This window comes from Drosophila suzukii, chromosome 3, assembly GCF_043229965.1.
Source record: "Drosophila suzukii chromosome 3, CBGP_Dsuzu_IsoJpt1.0, whole genome shotgun sequence".
Classification (NCBI taxonomy): Eukaryota; Metazoa; Arthropoda; class Insecta; order Diptera; family Drosophilidae; genus Drosophila; species Drosophila suzukii.
In genome coordinates, this window is record NC_092082.1 from 67419440 (window position 1) to 67435450 (window position 16011).

The 16011-nt window shown below is 43.1% G+C and overlaps 1 protein-coding gene across 2 annotated transcripts in view; it reads right to left on the minus strand.

Moving 5' to 3' along the window:
• Nucleotides 1-904: 904 nt before the first annotated feature.
• Octbeta3R (Octopamine beta3 receptor) overlaps nt 905-16011 on the minus strand; it is a 43461-nt gene continuing 28354 nt past the window's right edge. Inside the window, exons 2-9 of one of the 2 annotated variants that reach the window (XM_065865372.2) lie at nt 13182-14040; nt 11512-11712; nt 9965-10240; nt 9719-9896; nt 7025-8909; nt 5240-5701; nt 2550-2658; nt 905-2455 (exon numbers count right to left, since the gene is read on the minus strand). In XM_065865372.2, the coding sequence (XP_065721444.2) occupies nt 2245-2455; nt 2550-2658; nt 5240-5701; nt 7025-8909; nt 9719-9896; nt 9965-10240; nt 11512-11712; nt 13182-13675 (3816 nt within the window). In that variant the 5' untranslated portion in view covers nt 13676-14040 and the 3' untranslated portion in view covers nt 905-2244. The remainder of the gene's footprint in view (nt 2456-2549; nt 2659-5239; nt 5702-7024; nt 8910-9718; nt 9897-9964; nt 10241-11511; nt 11713-13181; nt 14041-16011) is intronic. The other variant, XM_036816754.3, reaches the window with a different exon arrangement.

Below are 16011 nucleotides of genomic sequence, written 5' to 3' on the forward strand. Positions count from 1 at the left end.
AAAAAAAATGATTTTTTATGTAAAACAAAGATTTCAAATTTTTAATTGTGTCTCCCAGACACATAGAAAGGTAACTATATCTTTAAAATGTCCTGGAAATGTTGCAATGATGCAACGCCTATTTGGGATTCCCAGAGGAATCCCAAATGGGCGTTGCATCACTGCAACATTTTTTCGATACTTTCATTTCCAGGACATTTTAAACGGTATATCCACCGATTTAAAGTTTTGGGGTGAAGCTTAATTTCAGGTATTTGTGGACTCTAAAATGTAACAGAAACCAATCATTTGATATTAACATACTACGAATACAATGTGGCACGAATGCCATCTTAAAGCCTGGCTCATAATACCATTACTTTGTTCATAAAAATTGTCTCGTATTTTGAGTTCATATGTCCATACCTATAATAAATCTCAACACATGAAAATAAAATCTTAATCGGCTCTTAAGGTATTGCCAATTTTAACAATAACAACCAAGTGCATGCTAAGTTAAAGAAACTTCAATGGAGTTTAACTACTTTCAATTAGTGTTTTCAGATTTTAAGATATAGAAAGCGGTTACACTACAAAAAAATGCACAGTGTATTTATAATACATTCCTGGTTTTTGCTAGTTTAGTTGAATTGTTTTCTAAAACAACTTTTCATTAACAGATGATGCCTTATGAATCAAGCTTGAAATTTGATTTGGAGCTAAAATAAAATAATAATAAATTATAATCTGTGTTACAACACGAACCGAATAGAAATTGCAAATCAATTACGGAGAGCGGAACATCTAATCAACATAGATTTCTTAAGTCGCTGCTGATTTCTTCGTCCCTTTAACTACATTAACATTTAACTACCGTATCTTCAATTACCTGTTATAATTATATTATTTATTTTGAGCGCAGGTGTACATTTTCCTGATGTGACCATTTATTGACATAGATTTTAAACAGCTTTTAAAACACGTTATTTTCACACTTTAATTTGCAATAGTTTAGTTCAGCAAGTACATTTAAATACATAGCGATACATGGCCTTACATACCTAGACACACGCACATACATCGTACAGATTCTAAGATTCTTAGACGGGATGCATTACTTGCTCAACGCAAACCAATTCAACTAGAAATACAATCAATTTCCTTTACTATCACAAAAGTCGTCGCAACTCAGGAGAGAGGGGATCCAACTAACTAAATTGAAATAAGTGAATCGATTTTACAGCGAATAGCGAGATTTCCTACAGCTTGCCAATTTTGGTTGTTCAAAGTTCATTCTTGTTTACTCGTTGGTAGATTGTCTTTCTGCTTGAAAATTCCTAACGTCACCTAGACAATTCCCTTTCATTCACTATTTTTTCTTTACATAATTTCGATTGCGTAATTTATAATTATCAATTTCATTTAACTCGATTATGTAGATTTGGTTTGCTAGTTTTCTAGGTTACATATGATACTTAAAGCTATAGGTAAGATTATGGCATTGCACTTTTTCCATGATTTCTGGTTCTTTGAAAAGAATTCTAATAATACGATTTTTACTAAATAAACTTGCTGATGAAGAGTTATGCCAAATATTTCTTTTGATATTATGATTTACAACATAAATTTATATCTGTATATCTTAAAATGTGATCTTTAATCTTGAGAACCAAGAACTAAGGCAGTTATAACTTGCTCAGAAAAATGTATTCACAAATTAATATCGTATAATCTATGGAAAAAGTGTCTTATCTCCGACAAGCCGAAGTTACCTTACATGTTTCTTACAACTCATTTGACAACATTTCATTTGAAATTGGAATTTCTCTATGCATAAAGTCGCGCGCTTTCTAATTGGTTTTTATTCTTTCATATGTATATCTTTTACGTATATCTCCTGTTTAGTTGGACAAACAACACTTATATATGGATAGTATGGTTCCGGGGCAGCAGAGACCCAGCAACCGCTGCTTGGCGGGCTCAGAACACAACTTTAATTTAAATTCCCTATCGTTGCTTAAACGAAATTGTACACGTATACATAAACACACATTGAGTATTGCTTAGCTCCAAGGATTTTGCCAGCTAGAATCCTTCTGGTATTGCCGTTGGCCTTGTTTTCCTTTGCTTTGTTTTTCTTCCTTTGGTATAACGATTCACTCAAGTATTAAATATCACTTATAGGGGCATTGTTCCATATCGCAGGGGTGTTGGGATGTTTGCTTGTCGGGATGTTGGAATGTTGGAATGCAGACGCTATCCGGTCTAGACGTAGTAGGCGTTGTAGGGATTTCGTTTCTCCAGACAGGGCAACACACATTCCAGCGTGTTGCGGAATGCCTCGCGGAAATCGCGATTAAAGTAGGCATATATAAGCGGATTCAGCGTCGAGTTGAAGTAACCGATCCAGAATAACACCACGACCAGAACATCGGGACAGGGGCAGGCCGGACCGCAGAGCGATGTGATGACATACCTGAAGGGACAGAAGAGTGAGTGAGTGAGTCACATGAGGATGAGCCACCAGAAGACGACCGATTACGGATTACGGATTACGGCCTACCACTCACCACAGAAAGAAGGGCAGCCAGCAGAGCAGAAAGACGCCCATGATGATGCCCAGGGTGCGGGCGGCCTTGTGTTCGGCCTTCCATCCTTTGGCCGGTCGCACGGAGCCGCCTGTGGGGGCAGATGAGGAGTTTAGAACCGAAATGAAGGAGGGCAATTGGCTGATTAAGTTCAATTCGACTCGAATCGATTCGCTTTCGGTTCGGTTCGAATCGACTTGGTGCAACCCATTCTTTGGGACTTTGACCAGAGTCAAGTTCTTGTTAAGCCATTGCAATTGACAGTTTTCTGGTTTAGTTCTAGGTGTGTGTGTGCGTACACTCGGAAAAAAATAAGCTTATTTTTAGAGAGTTGAAAATGGTTGAGTAAACTTAATATTTTATGTGCCTTTACAGCTTAAACAATTTATTTTAATTTGTTGTGCTTTGTGTTTATATGGTATATTGATCCTGGTAACTGAGATAAGGCCTTCCTTTTAACTTGTACATGTAGTAGATACCATTTGTCTTTAGAAATTTGTTCTCATTAAAGCTTCCGTTACGATCATCCTAACCTAATACTAATATTTTGTTCATTTGCATTCTTGTGTCGGTAAAATGAAATGTTTGACAAAATAAGCCATGAAATGAAACCATAAAAAAGTGAGATAAAACAATGTAATGCACAGTGTAACCCGAAAAGGGTAACCGCAGTTTGGAAAAAACAAATCTAAAAGTTCTGGACGAAATGAGTAAAAACCCCTTTGGATATTTTGTTTGGTGTAAAACTTGATTTATATTTCCTTAGAATACTCTCTATGAAGCATACTACGATAGCTATATTTGGTTTTGGATTTAAATTTACTTACGTCCATAACTATTAAAGTTCTAAAACATTGTCAATTTTAACTGTATAGCTCTAAAATATCCAAACCCAAAACGAGTTAAACTCGTCTTGATCATTACTTTCAAATTTTTAAATCCGAACTGCGGTTACCTTCCAAAATCCCGTAAATATTGCACAGTGTTTTTTACTGAGTGCACATTTTTATTGTTGCATATTGAAGATGCCATCATGTTGCGTATACGCCATGTGTGAGTGTGACGGGTCGTATCCTGGCATGTTTAACTTCGACATTAGTAATTCTTTAGCTGTTGTATGTTGTTAAGTATCGATGGCATCCGCCCCGCCCCCAGCTGCGCCCCCTTGCAGAAAGTGTCATTAAACTGCTGGAAAGGCCAACATGTGTTGTGTCTTGGTGCTCTGGCATGTGCGTGTGCGGGAGAAGTAATAAAAACGAGGCCAACAATTGAAAATATTTGCACAGGACACTTGTTATCACAAAGACATACAATCCCCCGCATCCGTCCAGCCAAACATAAACATAAACATCTCTGGAAAGTGGGAGTGCGGCGGGGGCAGGAAGAACAACACAAATCAGACAGACAAAAGTGAGCAACAGGAAGCGGCGGACGATTCCCCCACCCAGTTGGCCACCAGGCCCATCCCCTGATGGACGCCACTCGGAGGTGGCCAGAACCAGGTGAAATCATAATGCAAAACGAAAGGCGGTGAGGGGGCGCAATAAAGCAAAGCAAACGCACGTGCAAGCGGAAGCAATTATGTACAGCATGAGAGCAGCGAGTGGAGTGGAGGAGGGGATCGCGTAAGGCCTGGATGATATGACCCTCCGGATTTAGGTGCCTAAGCTGGCTAGCAGGGTTTCCAGATAAGAAGGTGCCAAAAACTGGCATTTGTGTGGGGATTTGTCAGTCAAACTGGTTTTTGGGCCTAGGGTTTCCAAAATTAGGGTTCCTCTTCTGTTTCACTTTGCAATCGATACATATAATGGTATTTACACTGAGTCTTGCTAACCACCAGTCAGAAGACGGGGACTAAAGTGTTTTTTCAAATTCAAGGATAAAATATTAGATTTTTTAAAATTTTTTTTATCTATTTGTGTGTTTTATTTTATTAACTTTAATACAAGCTATAGTTTAATAGATAGTCTCGAAACATTTTTAATTTGAAACTTAATAAACCTATATCTCTATCTCTATGGATTACATTTAAATTCAATAAGCCTATATCTCTAACTTTATGAAAATATTTCAAATAAGTGTAGATTAAAGTCATTGTTTTCTTCTAATATCTTCCAAAACTCATAGCAAAACCTTTCTGACCCCTAACCACATAAATCTGTTATCTTTATCTCTATGATTCTTGAATCATACTCGTAATATCTCAAACATTCTCAATAAATGTATAATAAAGTGTTATTTTTAGTTTGTTAAAAAACTCCTCAAGGAAACAATATTTTTTAAGAAATTCCCTGAAACGATTAGAAGAAATATGTATCTGCTTAGGGTTCCAAAAGTAGATACATAGAAACTTAAAGTGTGTGATATAACTTTGATTATGGAATGAGGTATTATGTATAGATGTAAAAACCGTAGTTAATGGATGTCAAAATTAGTAGTCTTGAAAAATACGATTACTTAAAGGTGATCCAGGAATAGAGTTTCGAAGTATGAAATGGGTTAAGCTATGAGGTGTCACTTTGACATCTGGGTTGTGGGAAATGGAATGATTGACATTGACAGAGGCAGAATCGTGAGGGGGTGAGACAAGTGCTGAAGCTGAGACAAGCAAAAAGACAGAGAGAGAGAGAGAGAAAGGAGGAGAGGAGAGGAGGGGATACGACAAGACTCACCGGTTGCACCACAGTGACTGCATCCGGTCTTGAAGCGGCGCTTCCGGTTCTTGCTCTGCTGCCAACATGCTGTGACCGCCGCCGTTCGTTTGTGCCAGAAGCGAGTGGAACTGGAGCTCGACCTGGACCTGGACGTGGACCTGGGCCCCTGGCCAAGATCTGGAGTTGGCTCGTGAATACTACGTTTACTACTAGCACTTGCATTTGCATTTGCACTTGCACTTGCACTTGCACTTGCATTGGTGGTTTCAGTGGTGTCGATTGTGGTGCCGGCGTTTGCGGTTGCGGTGGTGGTGCTGCTGATGTCGGCGCCGCAGAGCGGACACTTGGGCAGCGGACTGGGCACCGCGGCGAAGGTGATGCCCCTGGGCCGCTGCTCAATGATCTCGGCCTCCTCCTCATCCACAAAGATGCAGATGCCGCCGCGTCGGATCAGCGAGGATTTATTGGAAAATTCGTGCTCTGCTTGCAGTTGGTTGGTATTTTTTTTTAATTTGGCCACCGCATTTTCGGGTTTTAGTTTTTGTTTTTGGTTGGAGTTGGTTTTTGGAGTAGAAGTTTGTTTTTGGTTGGACATAATTTGGTGATTTGATTTTACATATATACACATACAACACACAACGAAATGGCATGGAAGAGAGATATAGATAGAGAGATAAAGAGAGACAGATAGAGACGAGTAGTAGACAATGTACAATAGGTTTCATCACAGGACACAACAGGACACTAGTTTCGGGCACACTCTTCAGATGCTCTTCCTCAGATCAGATCTCATGCACGTGCGTGCCATGCACCGGCAAACGCAAAGGATCGGGATCGATAAGGAGGGGGTTCAGGACTCTATCCTGGGTTTCTATCTCTGGAAGTAGGTGGTCCCTTTCTGTCTTCGTTTGCAGGTGCAACTATCTAGAAGCTGGCACTATTCTATTTTAAGCTAGTCAACTAAGGTTTCATTATAGTTTGAAGCAGTATATTTAAACTTCTTCAATGAAGGTTTATAGGTTATATAGTTAGCTATTGCCTGTAGTTCGAAAATTCGCACTGTTTTTGGTAAGGAAACTGTTTTTAGAACCATTTATTTAAAACTAAACGTTATACAGCCAAATAATCGATTTATTTTTTATTTGTAAGAATAGATTTGGAAAAAGCGATTGCTTATTCTTTAAAACTAATGTAAAATGTTTTTATAAGGAAAATATATTTTTTTTTTTGTGTTAAAAAATATATAGCAATCATTATGGGGGTGTCATACAAACACTTGGGGTTTTCAAATCTTTTTAAAATTTAATTTGAGGTGCCTAAAAGTATGTAGTAAATAAATAATAGTCTGCAAGAAATGAATTCTGAAGATTGTATACCTGAGTATATTGTTGCATACTTTTAGACACCCTTAAATTTTGTAGTTATTAATATGTAATTCACTGTTTGATTAAATTTAAATAATACTACTTTGAGATTTAGTTACAAGTCAATAATTTTTATGGGCTTTTGTAATTTATGTTTTAGGGCTTATCAAAAACGTATAAAGTCTCTTTGTGTGATGCAAATTTAAAGATATTATTAGTTGCTTGAGAATCGTCAAAAGGACAAATTAACTCAAAGCACTTGTGTACACCTCGTTATCAGAAGACATACTTTCAGGAAACGACTTGAATCACTTGAACTTCTCGTAGCAAACTGACAAAAACAGAGCGAATTTCGAGGATACGGACATAAATCGTCTTTAACGAGCTACTTAATCCAGGCACGAGCTGCAACAATCTACACAATAGCCGGACTACTCACTTGCTGAACTGGTGGAAACGCGGCCCATGGGGATGTAGCTGCGACTGTCGCTGTTCTCCTGCGAGAAGTTGATGACATTCACGTCGTAGGTCACCACGGACGCCTGTCGCTTGCGCACGGTCTGGATGCCATCGTAGCCGGCCAGGATGCTGCAGCGTCCTTGGCGTCCATTGCCTCCTCCCCCGCCACCACCCACACCAAGTCCGCCGGAAACACTCACGTCCGCTTCGCCTGCGCTATCTTTGCGCTTAAACAGCGGCGACGTGACATCCCGGTGCTCATCGCCACAACCTTCGACGGGCGACAGCGTGGAGTCCAGGATGATCTCCGGCTTGGGCGATATGCTCGGCTGCGAGGGCATTTGGGGATTTGGCTGGGGCACTGGCACGGGCATGGGCAGGCTGGTCACCACATCCAGGGACACGGTGGAGGCGTCACTGGGCGTATAACCAGGTCCGGCGGCATGTGGCGGCGGCGACAGGAAGTACACATTGATGGACGCCGACTGCGCGTTGGCCGAGGAAGAGGAGTCCATCGGAGCTCCACTGGGCATGGACAGGGCCGTGGGAGCCGGTGTGTTCGGTGGGGACATCAGATAGTTAGCGCATACCTGGTCGCTCAGCGTGCTCAAACGCTGGGGAGCTCCAGCTGGTCGGCCCAGCGGAAAGCTTAGGGATCGAAAGATCTCGGCCAGCTCCGAGCTGCTGGCGATGAGCAGGCCACTCGGTTCCGGCAACTCTGGAGGAGACAACGATGGCGGCGGCGTGGCCGGCTGCTGGGGCGACTCCCCAAAGCAATCGGCCAGCTGGGCCAGCTCATCATCGCTGCGCCTCCTCTCCGGCGGAGTCTTCACCTCGCTGAAGTCGATCAGCTGCACTCCATCGCTGAACTGCTGGATCACACTGGCGCCTGACTGCTCGCTCAGGACATTGATGTCCAGCAGGATGTCCGGCTTGTTGGGCGTGGAGTCCGTGTCGCTGTGCTGCCGCTGGCGTCGCTCAAGTTTGCGTTCCTTGCCGCCGCCGCATCCGTTGTAGCTGTGCGACAACTTCCGGTTCCGGGAGCGCCGGAAGAAGCTGGATCCCTCGGAGCCCGTGTTGCCCTGCTGGCGCTTCTTCTCCAGCGCAAAGCACTCGGTGCTCGAGCGCTTCGTCTTGGATAGCAGGGAGAGGATGTTGAAGCCCTTATCCTTGCCACTTGGCAGCGGTTGCTCCGGCAGGGCCCGGGATTCGCTGATGGTCCGCAGGAACTCCGAGTCGCTGGAGGCAATGGCCTTCCTTCCGCAGGCCGCTGCTCCTGCTTTCAGCCGAATGAAATCCGTCTCGCTGAGGGCGGCGTATTTTCCGCCACCAGGACCACTGATGATGGTGCCGCCGGTCTGCCGCTTGAAGTACAGATAGTTGTCCTCGATCAGGCGCTTCAGCTCCTTGTTGTCCTCGGCCAGCGGGAGGTGAGTATCCACGTAGAGGTCGTTGCACTCGCTCTCGTCACTGTTGAGGCCAAAGACCCGGTAGGCCGTGGACTCCGGCTCCGGTTCGCTGTTCCCACTGCCGCTCGTGAGGCTGAGCTGCTGCTGCGGCGCCGTGGGATGACCGGGATACTCCTTCTCCAGCTCCTTCGAGGGCATCATCTTGCCCTCCGTCCATATCTGCGGGTTGAACACTGGCGCCGGTGGCTGCAACTGGTTGTGGGTGGGCTGCTGCTGCTGCAGGGCCATCATGGAGGGGGCGCTGTCCGTGTGGGTGACCTTCTCGTACCGCTCCTGCTCCAGGTCCCGCAGGTCGATGCTGCTGCGGCTAAGGCGGCGTGGCGGCGGCGACGGCACTCGCAGTTCATCGCACTCGTCCCTGTCGTCGTCCTCGTCGGTGGCCGGCTGCAGCATGTCCTGTGGGCAAAGGACAAGAAACATAGTACACACACACGACAGGGAGTCATGTTGGCGCATCATTTACGCAGGACCACAAAGGAAACACTCTAGAGCGGAGTGGAGTGGAGTGAAGTGCTCCCCTCCAGCATCCAATCTAATCGCTCCACATTATTCTTGCTGGTATGGAAAAAGGCTTTGATCCTAGATTGCAGTGGGTTTTAAGTCCCTATATTGTTTGTTCTCAAATTGTAGTACTTTTTATGCTTTATTTAATATTTTATTTATCGATCTAATCTAAATAGCAATCCTTTTTCAAATTTTAATAATATTTGATTGTATCTTCTAAAATCTATCCAAATATTTTTAAAAAATATCTGTATTTACCTTTATACTTATTTTACTTGAGTAATCTTTCATTTAGTTTTTATTCTTTCGATTATCCAATAATAAAATCCTAAGTCCCAGCAAAATAAAGCAATACATGAATTCAAATACATTTTAAGTTGATATCAATTCTAAAGTTATTTGCTATTGTTACAGATTTTTTACAAAAATGTATTCTAAATATTACCTTTTAATTGAAGTCTGGCAAAAATACATATTCTCATAAATTTATATTTATTTTGAAGCTTAAACCAATAATGGCTTTTTGAAAATAATTGTATTTAAGCACAGTTCACTTAAAATCGAATGTAAGGAACAGGAATGAGAGACAAATCCGAGCTCTAGTAATTAAATTTTCTGTCCTATTTAAAGCAGATTTGGGATCACCTATTTGCCCTTCCTAACAGACATCACTTATTCCCCTAGATAGACCCCCAACTCACCTCCAAGTTGCTCAGGGCACTGTGCGTCTCCTCGCGGGCGGAAGTCGCGTTGAGATCGCAGTCGCTGGGATGCAGATAGCTCAGGTTGGTGGGCTGCTGGGTGTGGCCCATGTGGACGCTGTTCAGCAGGATGTTGGAGCTGGTGCGACTGAGGGCCTTGCGCTGCCGTATCGCCTCCCTGCAAAAACCACAGAGCCGGCAATTTAGCAACCCATCAACCACGACAACCGGGTTCCAGCAACTCACTTAAAGATGCGCCAGTACATCACCAGCATCACGATGCCGGGTATCCAGAAGCTCACCGAGCTGGAGATGAGGGCGTAGGCCTTGTTGACCACAAACGAGCACTGGTCGGGGTGCAGAGACACCTCCCGCAGATGCTCCTCCGTGGTGTACCATCCCAGGAAGATGGGCGTGAAGGATATGAGGGCGGGCAGGATCCATACGTTGGCGAGCATGAAGCAGACCGTTTTGTGTGTCATATTCAATGGATACTCCAGCGGACGCACGATGGCGTAGTATCTGTTAAATAGCCGGGGTTGGCAGAGAAGAGGGGGCATCTTTATTAATGGAAATGAATTGCGGACAGGGTACCCCCACAAAAGTGCCAGGTGGCTTTCAGACCCTCCCCCAGTGCCTTTTAGCACAATAATTGATTATCGCTCTTCAGTTGGCTGGATAATTGTGTTTCGGTACTCAGGTTGACATGCAAAGGAATCGATTTTGTTTAACTATCAAAAGGTTGATGCATTTAATCTATGGATTAATTATTTTAGCAGATTGCAGTAATTTAGTACAATTATTAAGAGTATTAATTATTAGCTTATCAGATGAAGCTTAAACTGAAATTACGATAGTAAGAAAGCTAATTTATCTGCACTGTTAAAAAAGACGAATTAAAACAAATAAATCGCTTTGTTTTTATTTTGTTGCGGTTTAAGTAAATATTATTTATGGAAATATGTAACTAAGCAATTATAGTTAATTTTAGGATTTTAAACTTTAATTTTAATACAACATTTATTATTTTTGTATAAAATATTATTAAAAATTTTTGGATTCTTACTATTTAATATTCCATTAATTTATCATTTCACATCTTATATCAGTGCAGTCTTAGATGTATAACTTTTGCTCTGATTTTAATCATGTTGTTTGAATGTTATAATTTTGCCAAACGAGTATTTAATTATTTAAGACAAAGATTAGATTAAGATGATTAGAAGCTTTTTGCAAATATGACAGATTTATTAGTTAAGCAATATTCCCTTCAGGGGCCATCATTAATTTTCTAATGCCGATTGGTCTGGTTGTGTTTTCCTTTGTATTCGGTATGTTTTGTGGCCCACCGAAAGGTGAGCGAAACACAAATTAATTAAAACAGACAAAAGGCCCGTGCCAATGCCCATTGACCATCCTCAATCCTCCGTACTCCAATCCCCAACCTCCTTTTACATTGTTCTTGGTCAGCCCGAAAATCGCAGCTGTCGGAGCTTCCCAAGTGGGAATGGCGCCCAATTAACGGCTTGGCGGGGATATTGGGTGGAATATTTCGGCCAGCTGCAAATCATTTGGGCCGCATTCATCATACGGGCGGGGCCTAATGTTTGCTTTTGATGTGCGCGCCTTTCACAGTAATTAATTGTTTCTTCTTGGCAATGAAAGTGATTTGGACGGGCCCGAGCATCTGGGCAAGATTAATGGCTTTTGGTCGATTTAAACGGCTCAGTCGGCCACCCACAATTGACTTTAAACCGTTTAATATAGACGTGGTGACATAATTGGGCACTCACCTGTCCACCGATATGCAGCACAGGTGCAGTATGCTGGCCGTGGAAAAGTAAACATCCAGGCTGTTGTACACATTGCACATGAACGGTCCGAACATCCACTTTCCACCGGACAGTTCCACGGAGGCGTTGAATGTCATCGCACAGAGGGCCACCAGCATGTCGGCCATCGCCAGCGACACAACAAAGTAATTGGTTATCACCCTGCGAACGAAACAAAGCCCAAGAATTAGGGATTTTCCCACGGACATCCGCACTTCGGACCACTCGTCATGGGGCAGCCACGCCAAACCAAATGGCATATGGCATGCATCATATGTGGCCGAGTCCGGGGGACTGGGCTCTTTGGTTTTGACATTGGCTTTGGGAGTTGGCTCCCTTCCCCTTCCTTCCGTTCCGCTGGCCAAACACTGCACTGCTTTCCATTTCCATTTCCGCACTTTGAAATAGCAGGTCAGGTCACAGGTATGCAGCAATTTCCTTGGCTGTCATAAGTCATCCGACTCACTAGGCAGCTGCCACCTTCAGCTGGGAGCCACTGCCATGCGAAGTTATTATCTTGTCCTCGGGGCAAGTGTTGCACTTATAAGGGTGAGTTTATGCGAATGGTAGAGGGGTAATGTTGTATTAACCATTCATTACTCTGGGGATATTAATTAATCATTTGGTATAGTACCATTTTAAAAAGATTCCTAATTCTAAATTGGTTTTACCTATTACATTTTAAGTATTATTTTGAGGTATAACCTCCATTTCTAACTTGATCCTGACATATTTAACTACACACCATTACAGAAGTTACCATATTGACTTGAGGATACTAAGTAAAATGTTATTAATTACCATGTCTATAGTTTAAACATTGGTATATCATATTAATTTTCAATTTCAACGTATTTAAAATGCAGTTTGTGAATTACCAATTCAAGTTTCATTCCATCGGACAATCTACATATAAACTCATATACTTAGTACTAGGATCTCGGATCATTTAAGAATGTTATGAAATTGTAAGAAATGTTAAACAGGTACGGAAACCAATTGTTGAACTGTGCCTATAGAAAGGATACTTCCAATCAATAACCGCCCTTCCTGTCCACCCTTATTTTCTTTAAGTACTGCCTGGTATTGTTATATCTTAACGCGATGCTATATTGCGAACCGGTTACGTTCTATATAATAAGGTGGTAAACGATAATCGCAGCACTTTAAGCTGCTTTACGGGGATAATAAAGACTTTAATCAGTATATACCCTCGTTGCAGAGGGCATAAACATTGCGCAACATTAAACTCGGTGCCGTGGGCGGGGCGAGAGGGCGTGGCACTTTGCGAAAGGGGTTGGGGGTGGGGGTGGCACGGTTCGAGCCCTGCGCTCAATTGTATGCTACACTTATTTGCAGTGCACTCTAGGGCGTCCTGTCATTGCGACGCTGTCATGGCAGCGATGGGCTTGTGTGTCGCATTTAACTTCGTTTTGTGCTTTATTATTCCACTTGTCGCTCATTTAAATTACATTTATTACGCCGGCAAAGGGATTGCCATTCAACCTGCGACCCACTGGGTTTGCCCATTTGCATTGTCGGCCAGCCCTTGTGGCAAAATAACCGGCAATTAAACGGATCGGAGGGCTTCGGAGCTGGGGAACCGAAAATAATTGCACATAAAGACTTACCGCAGCTTTCGATTGCGCTGCACTGAGATGATGACCAACGCATTGCCCAGCACGGCGGCCAGGATAATTGACGAGAAGATGAATCCTTTGAGCAGCAGAATCGACAGATCCATCCAACTCTCCTCCAGCTCCTCGGGGTGCTCCGCGACAATCTCACTGCCATTGGAGCCCGTGAGATTGGGCCCCACTGAGGTGAGGAACTCGAAGGGGGACTCCGAGGACGAAAAGGACGACGAGGTGGCTGTCAGTGATAGCGAAGTCAACGAGGCGTCCACAAATTGCGATGTTATAGGCAGAATAGTCGGCGTTGTTGCTGCTGCTGTGGAAATGTGGCTAGTTAATGTTGCAGGTTGCAGGTGGCTGCTGTTGCTGCTGTTCGTTGAAGCTGCTGTTGTGGCACTCACTGCAACGAATGTTGCTGCTGCTGTTGATGCGGCTGTTATGGGCAATGTCATTGTCGTGGCCAGAAGGTCAGCCACGTTAACCCCTGACATCTCTTCAATTTCGCAGCCTGATTGAAGCTCAACTCATTCAAGTTGCTTCCCCAATGCTTTTTCGTGTGTACCTGTGTACCTGTGGTTTATCTTTTCCCCGGCCTTCGCTGGGCGTAATTTAAAACGCGCGTAATTGCAATCTGCAATGCAAACAAGGCTGCCGAAGTTCGCCGTCATCCTGGTTGCCTCCTCAGTTGCGCCGCCGAGTTTCGAGTATTTGCCAACCGGGCTCCTCCACTCCATTTCCCAGTCCTCCACCAATGGCTCCTCCTCCTTCAACTTTGGATCTCTGCGATGCTCGAACTGTTGGCAATGGCAAAAAGTCGATTCGGCACTCAAGCGCGCAACAGTCGGCGACACGGGAACTGCAAATGAATAAATAAATAATTTATGAAATAATCGACGAGTGTGAGGCTGTGAAACTGCATGAAATTGGCAAAATGGGAATGCGAACTGTAGCCACCGGGGGGGTTTTTTACCCCTACATAGTGCTACATGCATATATACAATTTTCAGAGTCCATAAACCCCATTGCCTATTGATTTGCCGGAGGAACACAAAAGCGTTACCCGTTGGACATCCACCACTTCAAAATTCCTCCACTACATTAAAATAACAGAAATATATTGCGTATACGCAGTGTGAACGCCCGGCATGCATCTGCATTTCTATATGTCCCCAGCGACAGCGAAGGGCTGTCAAGTGCTGACACTTGTGGGGAGTGTTCACTGTACACATATGCGTGTTCCATATAGACAAGTGTTTGCTTTAAAAGACAGATTTAAGCGAGATTATCTCCACAGCTAGTGCGAAAAAGTTTTTATAGTGGCTCACGCCCCGGCACAATGGAAACTCGAGTGAAAATCCTTTGCGCTGGTTTTAAGTAAAACAAAAGACTCTTCTTCATAATCTGCGGTAATCTGTTAGTTGATATTATTTCAAGCTTTTTGCGACTCAATTTTGCCGTAAAAAGCTAGCACATCATTGCGGAAAAGCTAAAAACGAGCTTACACTTTAGTCCCAACATTGAATTGAAGCCAAATCCGTCCTTGGCACTCACATAAATCGCTGGCTACAAGTTTTTATCCCACTTGTGTGGAGGGAGTAGTCGCTGCCTGCCCTCATCCTTCATAGATTTGATTGCAATATTTTTATGGATTTTGTATACCCTTGCAGAGGATATTATAATTTCTAGTCCCTCATTTATAAGGCTATATCCTTCCAAAGGCAGGATCTAAAGATAATGGAATACATTTTCTGGAATGAAGCATTTTTCCCGTTTTCAGAATTAGTTGCACAATACAATATGACTGAACGATCGAAAAACGAATGAGGAAATTTCAGAATTTCGCATATTATTATTTTAAATCGGAACACTTTATCAAATAGCTGTCATAGGAACTATAAATATACGATTCCTTGAATACAAGTATGCTTTTAATTGCGTGATGTGGTATTTTCTGCAAGGGTATTTAACCTTCGGCTTGCCGAGTCATCTTCCATTCTTATTTTATATATATTCACAGAAAACCTTGCCGAATTGATTGCATTGGAGCTCCTTGCATTGTCCTTGAGCTGACGATTCGACTTGTTTACCCAGACCATTGGGTCATCATCAATTTCAAGATTGGCAACTAAATGTCTTAATGCTCGGCTTTAAGCTGGCTAAAAACCACATCACTGCGCTCTATCTTCCGTGGCTTATAAGTTTCACAAGCCATTATTTATTGGTCGCTTGACTGCTAAAGCCCTTTGGCCCACTCACACTCTATTTGGCTTAATTATTGCCATCGCGGAAAGTTTACAAAGCCGCTGCCCTTCCGGCACTCGGGTTCCGCCTAAGCGCAAACGTCAACAGAGCCCGGGGTCCTGAATCCTGGATCCTGTTCTTCGTATCCTCGAGTAGAGGACCTGGAACCCAGGTCGAGAGGGCAGGGGCAAAGTGCAAACTTCAAAGCGCCGCGCGCACAGGACACGACTAATTCAATTAAATCCCTTCGCCATCCTGGGAAGGACATAAGGTGGGCGTGGAGGGGCACTAGCTGCCGCGCCATTTGAGGACTTAACTCCTCTGGAGCATTAGCAAACTGATAAAGCGAGCAAGAGCAAATAATTGATCCGCTGGCAAATTCGAGAGGCAAACACTGAAGCCAGCTATTTTTTGAATGTCCTTTGGCTTCAGCTTCCCTTGGGCAAAATTGATAACTGAAGAACTGAAACGGACAGCTGAAAATGAGTTATCAAAATATATTGTTTTAATTTTTTTGTGACTACATTTAATGCCATATAATTCCTTTTTAAACCTTCCGCTAATGGACATTTCTAATGAATAGAAT